Source organism: Megachile rotundata, chromosome 10 (assembly GCF_050947335.1).
Source record: "Megachile rotundata isolate GNS110a chromosome 10, iyMegRotu1, whole genome shotgun sequence".
Taxonomy (NCBI): domain Eukaryota; kingdom Metazoa; phylum Arthropoda; class Insecta; order Hymenoptera; family Megachilidae; genus Megachile; species Megachile rotundata.
The window spans coordinates 3,039,973-3,057,103 of NC_134992.1; the positions used below are offsets into that span (position 1 = coordinate 3,039,973).

The 17,131-nt window shown below is 37.5% G+C and overlaps 1 protein-coding gene across 2 annotated transcripts in view; it reads right to left on the reverse strand.

Annotated features, from left to right (window-relative positions):
- Positions 1-17,131, reverse strand: part of LOC100881743 (uncharacterized) — a 62,748-nt gene that overhangs the window by 16,588 nt on the left and 29,029 nt on the right. For both annotated transcript variants that reach the window (XM_076536083.1, XM_076536084.1), the window contains 2 exons: positions 1,798-1,911; positions 1,052-1,263 (listed from right to left, as the gene is read on the reverse strand). In XM_076536083.1, the coding sequence (XP_076392198.1) occupies positions 1,052-1,263; positions 1,798-1,911 (326 nt within the window). The remainder of the gene's footprint in view (positions 1-1,051; positions 1,264-1,797; positions 1,912-17,131) is intronic.

Consider the following 17,131-nt stretch of genomic DNA (forward strand, 5'->3'; position numbering starts at 1 on the left):
GTATATCGTACAATGTTTAATTAACATGGATTGTTACCATAATAAAGATATTCAATATAACTAGTAAATAATTTAGTTAATAGTTCATTATCAAAAGAATAAAAAACAGAATTCCTTTTTTATTGAATATATCTCTGTAAAATTGTTGGCTTATGAATCACAAATTCTAACTGAACTGAAGTTATATTAAATATATAAAGAGTAAAATTATTAACTGAGAATAAATATATGTAGTTTTACTTTTATGGAGTAGTTTATAAAAATTAGTAGCGTGTATTAATATTTTCATTTTTTTTATAATTTTACATCAATAAAATTATGATTTTGTAAATTGATTTTTTTTTTAATAAAAATTCTTCTTAATAAAATATTTGCTAAAATATACTGACGAATCAAAGATAATTATATAACATAGTCTACTACATTTATTTGTTAAAAAATACATATATGTTTTTACTAATTTAAATTATGTCAATTTGCATAATTATTATATTGGAATATATTGTAATTTATGATAATTCTACGATTAGTTTATTACTTTATTAGTCTTAAATATATACTTAATTATGAAAACTATTCATGAATTTATTTATAAGAATCATTTCTTTACATATTTTATGAAAAAATAAATAAAAATGTTCATTAATATCTTGAGATATAAGCCTCTGGAAATTGAGTATTTATGAATGCACACTACTGAACAATAAACTAAAAGAGGTATTCTTTGCTCTAATAAGGAAATAATTTTTCCTAATTAGTGTATTTTCTTTAAAAATATACAAAAAACATTGTTCTTGTTAATTTTGTGAAATAAGTTTCTACTTTATGATATATCATGATTCTTATTTCATATCTTGAAATCATGTTATAATTTATACATTTGAACTTGATCATTGTTTGTTATAATTATTCCTTGGTCATTTTATATTATAGTATAATCATATTAATTTTCACACTACAAATTGTTATACCATTATTTTCTGGTACTTTAATATTATACGTTTTAATTTGAAATTTACCAGTTAATACAATTTAATAAATATCTACATACCTTTAGTTGTTTTAATACATCAGCGATATTTCGTATTTCTTCTTCGGTTTGATGAATATTTTCTGATAACGACTGCGACCTCTTCAATAAATCTGCGACGTCTTCCCTCATTTGCGGATCAATTTCTAGTTCGTCTAATTGGTCTCCTATTTTCGGTTCTTCTTCAACTTTGCCTTCTAAATACTTAATGTAATCACGAACCCGTTGTACACCTATACAAATTGTGGAAATTGTATCCTTTGAATGAAACAAGTTTAATAATCAATACATTACAAATATACGGCGTTAATGATTCAGTTAGTTTATTAAAATTTACTACATTAATATACAACGATTCAATCATCACTGTTACTATAAATATAAAAACAAAATGTAAAATGCAAGATTAACTACAAGATATGAAGAGTGAAGTATAAAATTGTAAAGTTATATATGAAACTGTAAAGTTTAAAATGCAAAATATTATGCATGCAATATTATTTGATAAAATGGAAAACAAAATTATTAAACGAGAATAAATTTTCTATTTGGTACATGAAAATATGAAATTATTAAATAAGCAGTATTAAATGCAAAATGAACGTCGTGTACAATTGGTATTTCTGCATTTTTAGCCTTCACGTTATGAAACTTTCAAAGCCAAAAATGTATGAAAATAGTAAATGCTCGTATTCATAAAAATGCTCCATAGGAAACGCAACAAATGAAAAGACGTAGTTTTTTCACATTTTGTATAGTATCCTTACCTTCGTTCTGCTTTTCAAATTTTTGTTTCAACAAATCGTTCGCCTTAATGAAGTCGCCGCATTCATCAATAATATCTTTGTCCACTTCCGTTTCTTTCGGCTCCACATGTTTTACTGCATTTATTCCACAATAACATTTTAATGATAGCGGTACAAATTATTAATAAAAAATTATTAACATAAACTATTAAATTACTTTGAAACAACGAATCTAATAGTATAATGATATTTTTAAATGTAAGATACGGAAACAAAGTTGTATTTTTATTCATTTCTACTCCTCTTTTTGTATATAATTAACTAGAAGTATGAAACTATCTCCCAAATGTCACGTTTTTCTACTTTATAACTCTTCATTTATTACCATATTAAACATTTTATTTCTGTGAACATAGTAGTAAAATACATCCTTTTGTTCATTTAATATTTACTTGCATATTAAACATAAAATTGTAAATATAGCTATATCCTTAATATGAGAGAAGTTACTAAAATAGTGGTAATTAATAATTACTGTTTTTGTCAAGAGTGTTCCATTCCTGTTCGATTTCTATGAAACTTTCCAAATTTACAGTATGATCGAAAACGAATAAAACTTATCTTTTATAACTGCGGATATTGACATTTAAATCACCTCTTAAAGCTTCTCGAGATCAATGTCTTTAAATATTTCATAACCATAGATGTGCTTCATTTCGTCATGAACCTTTTAGTATTTCTACATTTTTAACCAGTTAACTATTGCGATCTTTTTGCAAAATGCGCACCAGTGTGTGTCGCGATAATCAAGCGATGACGAGTTAGCTCTCAAGAATTTATAAATCCATCTCAAATCATTTCCACTTTTTATTTGCTTATTTCATTTCGTGTTGACCTCTAAACATTTTAAACATATTACATTTTACGAATATAATTTAGTTTTCGCTAAAATTACAATTTAAATATCAAAATTGTGACAATATTTTACACATGACGGATATAGTCGACATGACACAAAATTCTGCCACATCTCCATGACGGATATAATCGTCAAACACACTTAACTGGTTAAACATGGCGACATTTCCTAGAAACGCTTGTACGTTATAAAGCTTCTGTCTCTCATAAAAAAAGTAAAACAAAATTAAAAATGATGTGTTTTCATTAAAAAAAAAACCATTAAAAATAGTAGTTTATTTTATAAAATTGTCGAATCGAAATAATAGTTATGGCATTTAAAAAAAAGGTTTTCACAAAAGTCAAAGAAACTATTTTTCGATCAAAGGATAGTATGCATTGAGTTACAACACAATTTCATTTCAACGCCAAAATATCTATGGCGAATTGACATGGAATTCAGCAGAGACGAGATTAGTTTGCGAAACATATAGCAGAGTCAGTGATACTCAATGCAATTGCCTCTCTTCAACCGTTCTAGTTTGTTTGTTGTGAACAGCAATGAAGGCGATTGATTGCAATGAGTACCCCCACCTATACTGGGTGACAAAGTTATTATACTTAAACAAAAATGTAACTTTATCTGATAGAACAATTATTTTCATCGGGATAAACTTCCATATAGGTCGAAACCCTCTTTTTTTTTTTTAAACTTCGTATTCTTACGTATTTTGGTGCACTGATTACGAATATTATAGTGCAAGTTGGTGTAGTTAGATTATAATGGCGGAAACCATGAAAAGACTATGAAATCCGTTTTTCAATTTACTTCTGTAAATAATAAGAATTTTGAAAAATAGTTCCCATAAATGTTGTAGATGTCGTCGAAATGTATATTTTATGAAGTATTGATTTTTGCTGTAAAGGTAGTACTATTCCAGAAAAGTGATGTTAAATCTTTAACATTTTACGTATCTCATCTACCGCAGTTCAATACAATATTAGTTAATGCACTTCTTTGGTGTGGTCACATACACGCATACACAAATAAACCAAGAGTCCGGAGGGGAGGAGGTCCAAAGCGAGCCCCCTTTAGCCCCCTTCCCTCACGCAACTACGCCATGGGTATCCTAGACAGAAGAGCTCAATAGCATAATGCACATTTTGTTGAAGAAATGATGATAAATTACGACTTAACTAACGTAGTTATTTCTCAACAAAGTTAACTGCTTTGCAATAATAAAAAAGACAGGTTAAAATATATCATCAAACTAAAAAAGTATAAGAATCAAACTTTCCCATAAAAACAAAACACAATAAGACCAAGCTCTTAAAAAACTAAGGAAACAAAGAAATCAAACAGGTCGATAAAATCGAAAAAAAAAACATAATAATGAAACTGTCGTTATACCTAATCACGGGTACCGGGGTAGCAGATTAACTTAACCTAACTTAACCTAACTAAAAGTCTTGTTAGTAGAAGTATGTACATAAGTTGAGAGTTTCTCACAATTACGATTGCTGTTGACGACCGAACACCAAATGCAAAAAGCGCGTTTTTCTCAAAAACTGGTTTCAGTATGGCAAAAATCAATACAACATGAAATATACAGTGAAGGACAACAGTATTCGCACACTTGAAATATAGAAACAAAAAAGAACGATATTTTCTATATTATTAAGTATATTTAATCAAACATAACTGTATATTAAACATTACATTCACAGCAACAAATGACTCAAAAACGAAGGCAATGGCATCATGTAGTAACTTGAAATGACTTGAAATTCACAAGACCGTAAGAAATTGCCGGGACAAAAATTTTAGTACATTATCATTTATATTGACAAATACAAAAATTGCGATGGTATCAGGACATTCTGATCAATGTAATCATTACATTAGATTATGTTCTGTTAGTGTAGTTAGTAGTAATTGTGGTGGACGAACAGTGCCAGGGTGGCACAAGTCGAAAACCCATGAGTGAATGAAAGCGAGGAAACGAGTGTTTAAGCAGACCGCGGAATAAAATAAATATGTGTGCGACTTAAACACGATTGTTTTTATATATCGCGAGTGAAAATACTGTAATTTAAGGGTGAAATTTGCCCTTGAAGAAGGACTTGCGCGAACACGTGGTCGTACGACATGTCAAAGTTGCGAGAGAACGTCGCAGAAATTAAATAAATTAAATAATGTAAATGTCAGTAGGGATTTAAAGTGCGGGGAAGGGGCGACCGAGGCATGTTGAATGCACGTGGTGATTAGTTTCGGCTATTTTCATATTTTCGTAATTTGATAGTTAATAAATAAATAATGCCGTCGTTCGAGCAAGCTTCGATATATCATACGAACACGTGGGCATCTCCGCGCGAGGGAAAGCGTAGGGAGTAAAGGCCGGTTCGCAAACATCCAATATGGCGGAGGAAGGATCGCCGCAAGCGCATGGAGAGCGGTCCTTAGGGACGAAGCCTAAGAGTGAAGCGGAGGCACGCGGCAACAAGCAAGATGGCGGAGACATGGCACGTTTTTCAAATGGCAAGTGGATAGGTTGAAGCAAGAAGACAGTGAAGAGGAGAAGAGGAAGAGGCAAAACGACACGGAACGAAGTGAAGGAAGGAAGTAATTAATTAATAAATAAATTAAGTGAATGAGATTAATAATAATAATAATAATAATATTAATTAATTAATAATTAACTAATAATTATTTATTAGTAGTGAAGTGAGTAGTAGATTAATAAATAAATAAATAATAAATAATAAATAATCAACAGATAGGCAATTAATTCGGTGTAGTATTGGGAAAGTGTTATGGGAGTGCAGTGAAGTGTTGGGAGTGTTGCGGGTACAGGGGAATATACGTTACCACGTGCGCGAGTGCAGAGGAACAGTGCAAAGCGGGAAAATGGCGGAAAAGTGTTGGAAGAACTGCGGAAAATGCTCCAGCACCCTGGGAACTCCGAAGTCACAACGATGGTGGAGCAACGGGGCCGCATTGAGAATATCCAGCATGGCGGAGGAAGGAACGCTGCAGGCACTTGGAGAGCGGCCCTAAAGGGTGAAGCGAAAGGATGCGGCAGCAAGCAAGACGGCGGAGGCATGGTGCGCTTTTCAAATGGCAAGAGGAGGGGAAGAAGCGAGAAGACAGCGACAGGGAGAAGAGGAAGAGCAGGAGTAGAAGAGGCGGAGAAACAAACATAGACACGAACGATCAAACGACTCAAACCTGCACGGGAGGAAACCGGTGTCAGCCTGGTCATAGCACCATTAGGGGACACGAAACGGGGACCGACGGAGCGGGGGAGAGGAGGGAGAGAGGTCAAATCGAACCGAGCACACTTCCGATCAACTGTTGATTTACCAAGGAACCCAATCGTCAGCCTGGTCATGGCACCATTAGGGGGCGACAACGGGGACCGAGTGGAATCGATAGGAGAGAGGAAGGAAAAATTTTACCAAGAGCAATGGGCTCATGTAGCGTTCTGGAAGAAGACTGGGGCATAATAGGAAAAAGGGGAAAACAGTCAGGCAACAAGCGCGTGCGCGAGTAGGGGCGCGGCGGCGGAGGTGGGGGTGGGGGACGGAAAATTTGCGGAAATTTTCACGAGCAGAACTCGCGTAATAATTAGTGGCACAGGATGCACAAATGTACTAGGAGATAGCGAAAGGTTAAACTTAACGTGTTTAGGAAAAGGGGATGAAGGGGGGGGGGGGGGGCTGGGAGGGGGGGGCTGGGAAGGGGGGGGGGGGGAATTTTTGTGAAGCAAAACAGACATTTGCGGAGCCCAAACAGAGTTAGAAACCGAAAGCGTATTCGGACATTAGGTGAGAAATGGTGGGGAGAGGTCGCGGTTTTTGCCGTATGTCCGAGCTCACCGGTAGGCGGTGTCGGGAGGGGGGGGGGGGGGGCGTTACAAAGTCAAACCGGAGGTCAGTGCGTATGCCCGGGAGCCCCCCCTTGGACCTTGATGTAGCTCATCGGGCCAAGACCCTTTGAGTAAGGACATCCATTCTCCACACATGGAACACACACGCGAGGGGGTGGGGGGACGGGGGTAGTCTTTCTTCCACAACATGCGAGCGATGGCCTAGCGCAGGGGTACTATATCCAGCGACAGGAAAGCCTGCCGGGTTGCCGCCACTCCCCACCCTTGCGGCGGGGGCGGGAGACAGTTGTAGTGGGTATGCGTGGAAACCGCCTCTCTTCATGGGGCGCTGGAAGCGTGAGTCTTTCCACACTATCTGGACTATCTTCTCAGATGTCCGTAAACTGGATTTCTGTCTTTCTAAACAAAAGAAAAGAAAAAAAAAAAAAAACGTGGTGTCCGCTGGGATAGAGGCACTCTATGCTCTTCGATAGTCGAGGGCTTCGCTGCTCGGCTGCCCGAGGGTGGGGGCCTCTGTGCTAACGCGAGAACGGCGACCCCAGGGACTACGGGGCCTGTATGGCACCTCTAGCATGGGATAGCGATCCCGGGGGCCCGAGCTTTGATTCATATCGTAAGCCTGTGGTCATGTTTCGCAGGAACGGGTGGCTTGCCTTAACCGACCGGCTCGCGAGGAGTAAACCTCTATAAAAAATCTGCTGTAGCGTGGCGGAATACGGCCATGGTATCCCCTGCCTGTGGTACGAGTCCACATAAAAGCGAGAAGCAGAGCAGAGCGAAGCGAGCAAGCGAAGCAGAGAATGCCCAACGTCAGCATGCCCACCGTGAGCATTCCGGTGGTTAGATGTAACACCCCAGCGCCGTCTATCGGGAGATTAAATCGCAACCGCGATTGGATCGAAAAAGTCCCTGACAAAGGGGACGGGTGTGGAAGTAGCGCGGATCAAACCCCGTGCACTACAGACTCCGAGGTTTCCCACACCGAGCATAAGAAGATCGCCCGACGGAGGTGGACCAAAAAGCAGCGCCAGCAGGAGGCCGGCACGTTCGTCGCCCCCGCCTCTGCTTCTAAAAAAACGACTACCGTCGAGGAGTACTCGAGTCGCTGACGAAGACAGCGATGCTGAAAGCTACATCTCCGAGGTATCGCTCGACATTTCGTGGTCGGATAGGAGTACTCCGACCCGCATCGAGAAAAGAAGACGCCCCCGAACTACTGGTGAGTTCGTAGGCTTGGCGGCGGCGAAGGAACGCCACAACCAGGCGCTCCGCGAAGAATTGGAGCTCCAGCGGGAGCTGTGGATCCCTGATCGCAGCACGCCGGTCCCGCAACCGAGTAGGTCAGCCCGATCCCTGCGGGAGATCGTTGACCTCATGATGGAGGCTATGTGGCAACCGCTCTCAGACCTGGTGGCCGAGATGCTGCGAACTGCTGACAACGTGAGGAGAGTAGCAGCCGGTTCCCGAAATTTGAAGGGAACTTCTGTGCGCATGTTAAGAGAGTTCGCTAATACGGTTCAGGCCTACGCCGTGGAACTGGGCAAAAGGCCTGAGTCAGCGGGACAAGACGCCACCCACATTAGGGAGCTAAGGGGGGTGCTTGCAATGTCGGAGGCCAACAATCTGCGCCTCCAGAAGGACGTCGATGCTCTCCGCAAGGAGACGCAGGAGATGAAGAGGGAAACGGAGAACCTCAGGAGGGAGCTGACGGAGAGGGCAGCTCTAACGGCGCCATGCGCCCCCTTGCTGCCACGTCTGATGATGCTGGATCTGACTCCAAGGAAGAGGAGAGTCAGCCAGTGCTCTTCCCCTATTGAAGAAGAAACACTAAAGAGGAGGGCAACGGAAGCCGAGGAACGGCCGCTATCACCAACACCGGAGCCCTGTGGTGAAGAACCAATGCTGCCTCATACCGAGGAGCCTCACATCGAGGTCCCTCACATCGAGGAGCAGAGACAACAAGAGCCGCCGAAGAGCAGGGAGGTTGAGCAGCTCAACCTCCTCGTTACCAACCTAGCGGCGATGGTGAAGGACCTCACTGAGGAGGTCAGTGGCAACAGGAGCAAGAAGGTCGCCCCACCCAAGGAAGTTCCTTCACTGAGGAGGACTGAAGAAAGAAGGGATGCTACCCCAGCACCCCAACCTTCTAGGCCAGAAGGGCCAAAGATGACCCCTGCCCCGGAGACCTGGGCGAAGGTAGTCGGCCGTAAGGCAAAACGAACAGACGGGAAAGCGGCGGCTGCAGCTGTGCAAGCTGCGCCCTCCATATCGGCGACCCGCCAGGCCAACCCCAGGCCTCCCAAGGTGGCGCCGAAGAAGAAGCCGCCATCTAAAAAGGTGCAGGTGACTAGACCTCCAGTGATGGCTGCCATAACCCTGACCATCCCTCAGGGCGCAAAAACTATCTACAGCGCCGCCATGAAGAAGGCGACAGAGGTTGTTCCATCGGAACAAATCCAAGAGATCGGAATAGCAGAATTTAAGATGAAGAAGTCCGCCACCGGTGGCATAATTCTGGGCATCCGCGGCCCAGATGGTCACAAACAAGCGGAGGAACTCCTACGGCGCTTCCAACCAGCGTTCGAGGGATCTGAAGGATATTTAGAAAGCCCACAAGAACTGTGGAGCTCAGAGTGTTAGGACTGGACGACGTTGCGATGGAGGAGGAGGAGGTGAAAGCGGCTCTAGTCGAGATAGGCCAGTGCCCTCCCGACGATATTCGTGTGGAAGAGATCGAGAGGACCCCAAGGAGTCTGGGAACCCTCTGGGTGAGATGCTCCCTAGAAGCAGGGAGAAAAATCGAAGAAGTTGGAAAGGTCAGGGTGGGATGGACCACTGGCCGAGTCGTAGTGCTACCCCACAGGCCCATACACTGCTATAGGTGCCTATACAAGGGGCATGCAGCTGTACTGTGCAGTCAGGAACAGGACCGATCGCACTTATGCTATAAGTGCAGCGAAGAGGGCCACAATGCTGCCGACTGCAGCGCGGATGTTACAACTTGCCCGTTATGCCGCGACCTTGGCCGGCCGGTCAATCACCGCTTGGGGGCTCGTGGGTGCACTCCCAAGCCCAGGCGCAGAAAGGAGCCACCACCGAAGAGGATATTAAGTCGCGGCCGCCCTTGTCAAGAGGGAAGAACGAAGTAGGCGTCAGCCATTACTTCGTCCGGGAAGTTAGTTGGCAGGCACAACAACACCAGCACCCACAGCTGGTGCCTGTCAAGACCGCAGGAGCTTCTAGCGGGGGTTCGGAGCTGCAGTGCACGAGGTTTGGGGCGAGTCGGCTGCGGCGTGGTTACGTGGCCGACTCGGTGTTTTTAAGCACAAGGGAGGGAACATTCTGATGTCCGAGAAGAGGCGCTACAGCATTGACGGGGATGACCGAGGATGAGAGGAAACCACCGGGGGGTTTTAGTGAGTAGGAATCTCACACTCCCCTCACTCTTCCTCCGGAGAGTGGGGGGGTCTATGCAAGATTTACCCTCGTCAAAAAAAAAAAGTTAGCAGTAATCGTGGCAAGTATACTTTAACACTAATATTTGCAATATGGGAAGAAAACGCAATGAAACAACATTGGAAGAAAAAAAAATTGTTATACGGTTACATGAAGAAGGTAAATCATATAGAAATGTATCACAAATACTAAAAAGAAGTCGATCGACTGTACAAAGTATTATAAACAAGAATGAAAAAGAAGGAATATTGTAGAATAAAAACAGAACCGATAGACTCTGAAAATTAAATACAAGAGAACGGCATAAAATCGTCCGCACTGTTAAAGAAGAAGCATATACCAGTGCATCTGAAATTGCATCACACATTAAAGAATACATGCTGAAAGAAATTCATCCTAAAGCAGTACGAAGAGTGATCGATATCGGACCGGATATCACAGTAAAATTGCGAGGAAGAAACCACTCATAAGCAAAGTAAACAAAAAAAGAGATTAGAATTTTCAGAATAATACATAAATGGTAGAGAGAACTTCTGGAAAAACGTAGTATTTTCTGAAGAGTTAAAATTTAACATTTTTGAGTTGGACGATAGTAAAAATGTGTGGCGAAAAGCTAATACTGAATTGGATTTCAAAAACATGTAACCGACAACGAAACACAGAGGTGGAAATGTGATGTATTACTGCTTCTGGAGGTGAGAACTTAGTAATAATAGATAAAATAATGGATAAACATTTGTATTTAAATATTTTTAAAGAAAATTTACAAAACAGTGCAGATAAATTAGAATGAATTAGATTTATGAATTACAGGTTTTTATTTTCTGCAAGACTGTGACGCGAAACATACAGCCTACGTAAGTTTGTTTTGGGTTATTTGTTGCTGTAAGTGTAATGTTTAATATACAGTTATATATGATTAAGTATACTTAATAATATAGAAAATCTTGTTGTTTTTATTTCTATATTTGAAGTGTACGAATGCTTTTATCTTCCACTGTATATGGAACGTTTATTTAGAAAGTGACGTAAGTCCATTTTCATTTATTTTGAGAAAATTAAAGGTTGGCATATATGTTAATGAAAAAATATAGGTTAATTATATCAGACTGGCAATTCAGCACTTTTTTCACTGATTGATCAATATGTAATTTGATTATACAAATTTGTTTTAGGTGATTTAACTAAAATAATGTGTATTCATGCAAATGGACTTACACCACTTTCAAAATATGTAAATGGTTTATATCAGTGCTCAGATTTAGTTGCACTTTTCGGGCCGATTTCGAGGTAGCCGCCTACCGTGCCCTCGCTCCCGCGCTAGACTGCCCACGTGACGTCGTGTGCCAGGGACGTCGTACGATAAATTTGTCGGGATTCATCCGTGATTAAAAATTTTGCTTGCACTGTTAATAATTATTATTTTTACAGATTTGTTAGAAATAGAAGAAACTTTTAAAAATATTCTGCTAGGCAAAAAGGCAAAGGCAAAGACCGAATCAACTCAAAGTTCTGGGGTAAGTGCCGAGAGGTCAAACTCAGTCCTCTTACCAAAGGCAAGAATGCCTTCCCCACTCCGTGGCCAGATCCTTAAGGAACAACGTTCCTATACATTTAGGTAAAGCAATAACAAACTGACAAAGAACACAGTCCTGCGACATCTGATGACCACTCGACTCCAAGTCAATAGCCATCATCTGTCGCCTCACTTAGACTCTCATAAACAACCTCTCGCATAGACCTCACACGGTCTATCCCTATCATAAATCGTTCAAAGGCAAAATAGCGCAGGCTAATTGCCCTCGACGACCCTCCAAAATACGTTGACGCTAACAGATTATTAAAGTTATTAATACTATTTTTACATCTATAAACATCTTCTATATATACATATAATAACAATAATACATGTTATAATAATTACAATTTTGTCAATAGTTTTCCATATCACCCAAGAGGTACTACTGTTGATGCGTTTTTTGAAATTGGTTTTCCCTATAGGCCTATTCCACTAAATAAGAAAAACGACAGTGACTCGGCAGGAAAGTCCAAACGACCCAGAAGATCGAAGGAAAATTAAAATATTTTCGATTTCGACTTTCCTGCTAAGTCACTGCGTTCTTCTTATTTAGTGGAATAGACAAATAGGAGAAACCACTTTAAAAAAACGAATCAACAGTAGTACCTCTTAGGTAATATGGAAAACTATTGACAAAATTGTAATTATTATAACATGTATTATTGTTATTATATGTATATATAGAAGATGTTTATAGATGTAAAAATAGTATTAATAATTTTAATAATCGGTAAAAATAATAATTATTAACAGTGCAAGCAAAATTTTTAATCACGGATGGATCCCGACAAATTTATCGTACGACGTCCCTGGCACACGGCGTCACGTAGGCAGTCTAGCGCGGAAGTAGGGGCACGGTAGGCGTCTACTCCGAAATCGGCCCGAAAAGTGCAACTAAATCCGAGCACAGGTTTATATTTCATACTCCCTGGTCATCGAATTAGGACCACTACAAATTGTAACGATATAATTTATTAGTTACTAATATGATACACTATTACTGTAAATAACGTTATTAACACATGTTAATATCTTATATTTTTACCCGTTGCTTTTACTCTTTGTTTTTATATCTTTTTTATATCTGTATTATTTTCACGAATATCTGTAATTCTTGTTTTTAACTCATATAATGTGGTGCTTGGAGAGTTGTAAACTAGTCTTTTATGTAGGCTCTATTTATCAAATTTGACATCACGCACTTTCGATACTTAAGCCTAACGTCAACGTTCCTACGGCCCTTAATCGCTCATCATTCACACATTTTGATTATTATCACGATAGTAACAAATCTATTGCTATGTATATGTATATCGTTATCAACAAATTTAGTAACAATTTGTATGACCTAAGACAATTTTCCATATATGACATAATGTTATGACAATAAAAGTGAAATTTTTGTACGTAGTCCTAATTCAATGGCCAAGGAGTATAAGTGAACTGTATCAAAGAAATGATTTTGACATCGAACCATTAAAGTTTATTTTTCAATGTTCTTGAACAAGAACTTGTTCGAGAATAGATGGATTGAGATTGTTAGTCTACTTTTCTTATTGACACTTTTGTCGTTTTCTAAATTATTTTATTCTGTTGAGAAACTTTCTAATTGAACTAATATAATGATACAGTGTGCATCTTGAATTTTTGAATTGCTAATGAGCTCGAACTTTTCTTATCCTTCCATTTTATGTTGTAATATAAGTGAAAAATGTATGCTACAATTCTATTTAAATAACTAATCCTCTAGTACTATAAATCTATGTCTAGATGTGTGATTAGAGTCACGAGTTGTATCTCCTGAGTAAATCTATGTCTAGATGTGTAATTAGAGTCACAGGTCCACTCTTTCCCCGAATTTCTAGTATGTCTATATTACTAATTGGCCAATTAGATTGATATAAAGATAACCCAGGTAGTCGAAATTTCCATAAACTATTTTGCACTGGCTGAGCAGGAAGTTGTCCTCGTAAAACGAAATCTGCAGTATTATCCATTATAACAACATGACCACCGTACCTCCGCTTGTATTTCAATGACCCTATTCGCGACAAACATCTTGAGCAAGTGGAGTGAAGTTTTGATTCAATGAAATATAGTGGTTGAATTAGATAAAGAATATGTTTGGACACTATCTGATAGAGTTTTTCTAATTGCCTTGTATAACTATACAAGAAGCAAAAACTTGCATTGAAGTCTAATCCGCTTATTGTAATGTTACATTCTAAGACCTAGTGTGTGGTTTTGCATCGGTTGACGATTTAAAAGAATGAATCAAAATACAGCGTGTGAAAGTGAATGCAAACCAACTAACACAGATAATGAAAAATGTAAAAAATGTCATTAGGAAATGTTGAGAGTGCAATGATGGACCATTAAAATATTTATTGTAATATACATTCCCAACAGAATGTGACAAATATCTCGTAAAATATTGATATTTTGACGACCTCCGGTTAGTACTTTTATACCCAGGATAATAAGAATCGATTCGTTTCACACAAAAATTGGGTCGTATTAAAGAATAAGGTGCAAATACACTTAATGATTGCATCGGTGCGTCTATATAGAAAATACTCGCTTTCGTTCGCTGAGGGGAGGGCTCTCTCCATCCTCCAGACAACATGAAAACAGCCATTTGACATTTGACATTTTTCTGAACGTTTTCGCTTATTTTAAAAAAGTTTGATTCTCTGAAAAAAAATTATATCTGGCACTTAATTTGAAATTAAGTAAACATGCGGGTAGATTTAGTGATGAGCTATGTCGTACTCAGCAGGTACTGGATTTTTATGTATATAGGATTGAAAATACAAAGTATAACAAATTTTTTTTCTTCCAATGTTGTTTCATTGCGTTTTCTTCCCATATTGCAAATATTAGTGTTAAAGTGTACTTGCCACGATTACTACTAACTACACTAACAGAACATCATCTAATGTAATGATTACATTGATCAGAATGTCCTGATACCATCGCAATTGTTGTATTTATCAACATAAATGATAATGTACTAAAATTTTTGTCGCGGCAATTTCTTACGGTCTTGTGAATTTCAAGTCATTTCAAATTACTACATGATACCATTGCCTTCGTTTTTGGGTCATTTGTTGCTGTGAATGTAATGTTTAATATACAGCTATAAATGTCTAAATGTATTTAATAACATACAAAGTTGTAAGATGATTTGTTGTTCACAGTGAATAAATAAAACAAATAATGAAACAAACTCCAACAAAACAATTTAGGAACCTTTAAAAAGCAGATAAAGAATTTATATTAAAATAGTAATGAAATGTTTATGTAATGATTATTATCAAACTATAATTTTTACTTTCAGAGTGATCATCAACTTATGATCATTTATTACATTTTTTTATTTGTAAATAAAACGTATGTATGTAATTTCCTTTCATAGTTCGTTGTTTTTTGACATTGTAGTAAAAGCTTGCTGTAACGAAATGCATTTAAAAGCAAATTAAAAATGCAAGTAACTGTGCATAGATATAATTACGAAATAGATGAATTTTCTGTTATATAAAGAACATATTTTCTACATAAAATAATATGAAGTGGTTTTTAACATTGGCTATTTAAACATAGTACTAGTTTAAGGTAACAGTTAATCGAGATCCTACATTATTGAGTACAGTCAGGGAAATTTCCATAGTTTCACTATAAATTTAGCATATTCTATGTTATTAGTAAGCTTTTAATAGTCTCCCACTAAAACAATGAAATGTTTAATTGCTATTTTGATTTCAGTCATTTTATTTTATTCGTATCTCTGAATTTTGCGCTTTATTTTCATTATTATTGCAATAATTGGCATCGTGTTGCAAAATTGAGCGAAATTGTCATTGTTCTAATTTTTCTCTTTGTCTCATTCAATTATGGAAGTACTTTATGCAGCATGAAGAGAAATTATTAAATTAGAAGGAAAAGATCAAAATAATTGCTTATAAAGATATAATCTTTATAGAGATATTATTCTGAAAACACGGAGATCACAGTACGTAATTAATAATTTTATTTTATTACATAATTTCTATGAAAAGAATTATCTGAAAAACTAAATAATTGACATCAAAAGGTACATTAATTTGTCGAGCTGCAATAAACGAAATTGCGACAGCGAGTTGAATACCATTCGAGTTAAATGATATGAGAAAGTGTACATTTTTAATTTCGAATATGTTTCGTGCTTTTCAGAAACAGATATTTAATCCCTTTAGTTATGAAACGGTTTTGCGAACCCTCGTAAATGAAACGATATTAAGCATTATGACATAATAAACGTTTAAATGTGTTTGAATATGTTTCTATATGTTTATAGAATAATGAGCGTTAGAAAGTTCTAGGATTGTTCTAAGTTAAATTTTTAATTGAAAAGAAAGGTGTACTACTTTAACGCTATCAAAAGAATTAAAAAAAACGAGTTTTAGATAAATTACATAGCTTCAAATTATTTTATTCTTAATTAGATATGAAACGATCCCAGCCAACCTAGCTTCAATTTTAACTACTTTATATGCTGACAATCTAAATAAATATCTTTTCTTTCAAAGATTTACAATTTTTTTTTTCAAATTAAAATCAGTAGCTTCTTTGTAAGAAATATTTTTAGTGGCTGGGGTCTTAAACGTCCCAGTATGTCAGATATGTTATTCTGATCATGTGTGACTGTTAAAGGTTAATATCAGGAAACATCATCTAACACAATAAACAGTACTATATTGTTTATATAGTATAACTTACAATACAGGGTTAGCATAAATGATTAATTCGTTTTGAAGAGGTTATATTTTCAAAAGTATTACATGTACGCGCATGAAAGATATATGAAAAGGACCATGGGGTTTAGTACCGACTTTACGTACTCCCACTACCGCAATCCTTTGTCGAGCTTAAAGAAAGCATTAGTGTTGCAGTGCAGATAATTAACAGGACTATGCTACAAAATGTATGGAATAAGCTAGATTATCGTTTGGACGTGTGTCGAGTCACCAAAAGGCGACATACTGAACATTTCTAGAAGGTGGGTACTTTTGAAGATGTAGCTTTTTCATAATGAATGAGTTATTTATACTAACTCCGTATAATATACAGGGTGCCTCACCCATTTTACCATCTAGATTTACGTCACTATTATTACTCATGGCAAACAATGTTTCAAATGAAGTTAATGGTTTTGAGAGGGGCATATGCAGGTGGTATATTTTTTTGTAGGTGGACGTGTAAAGGACATATGAAGGTCAATAATGTTTTTTTAAATGGAATCATATATTTTTTATTGCATCAGCTGATAATATTCATCAGCTCCTTCATATTCTTTACAAAAAAGTATTAATCTATTTATGTGAAAAAATCATTAGTTTAGGAGATATTTTAATTCTAACTTGTTAGGAAATCGTGACTTTCTAGTCAATATTATGAATTGCCCTAACTGAACAGCAAATGTTTTTCGAATTGTGAGTTTTTGTTCTTTTTTGTTACGCAGTAACAGTGAAATTTAGTCTATGTTACGTCTCTT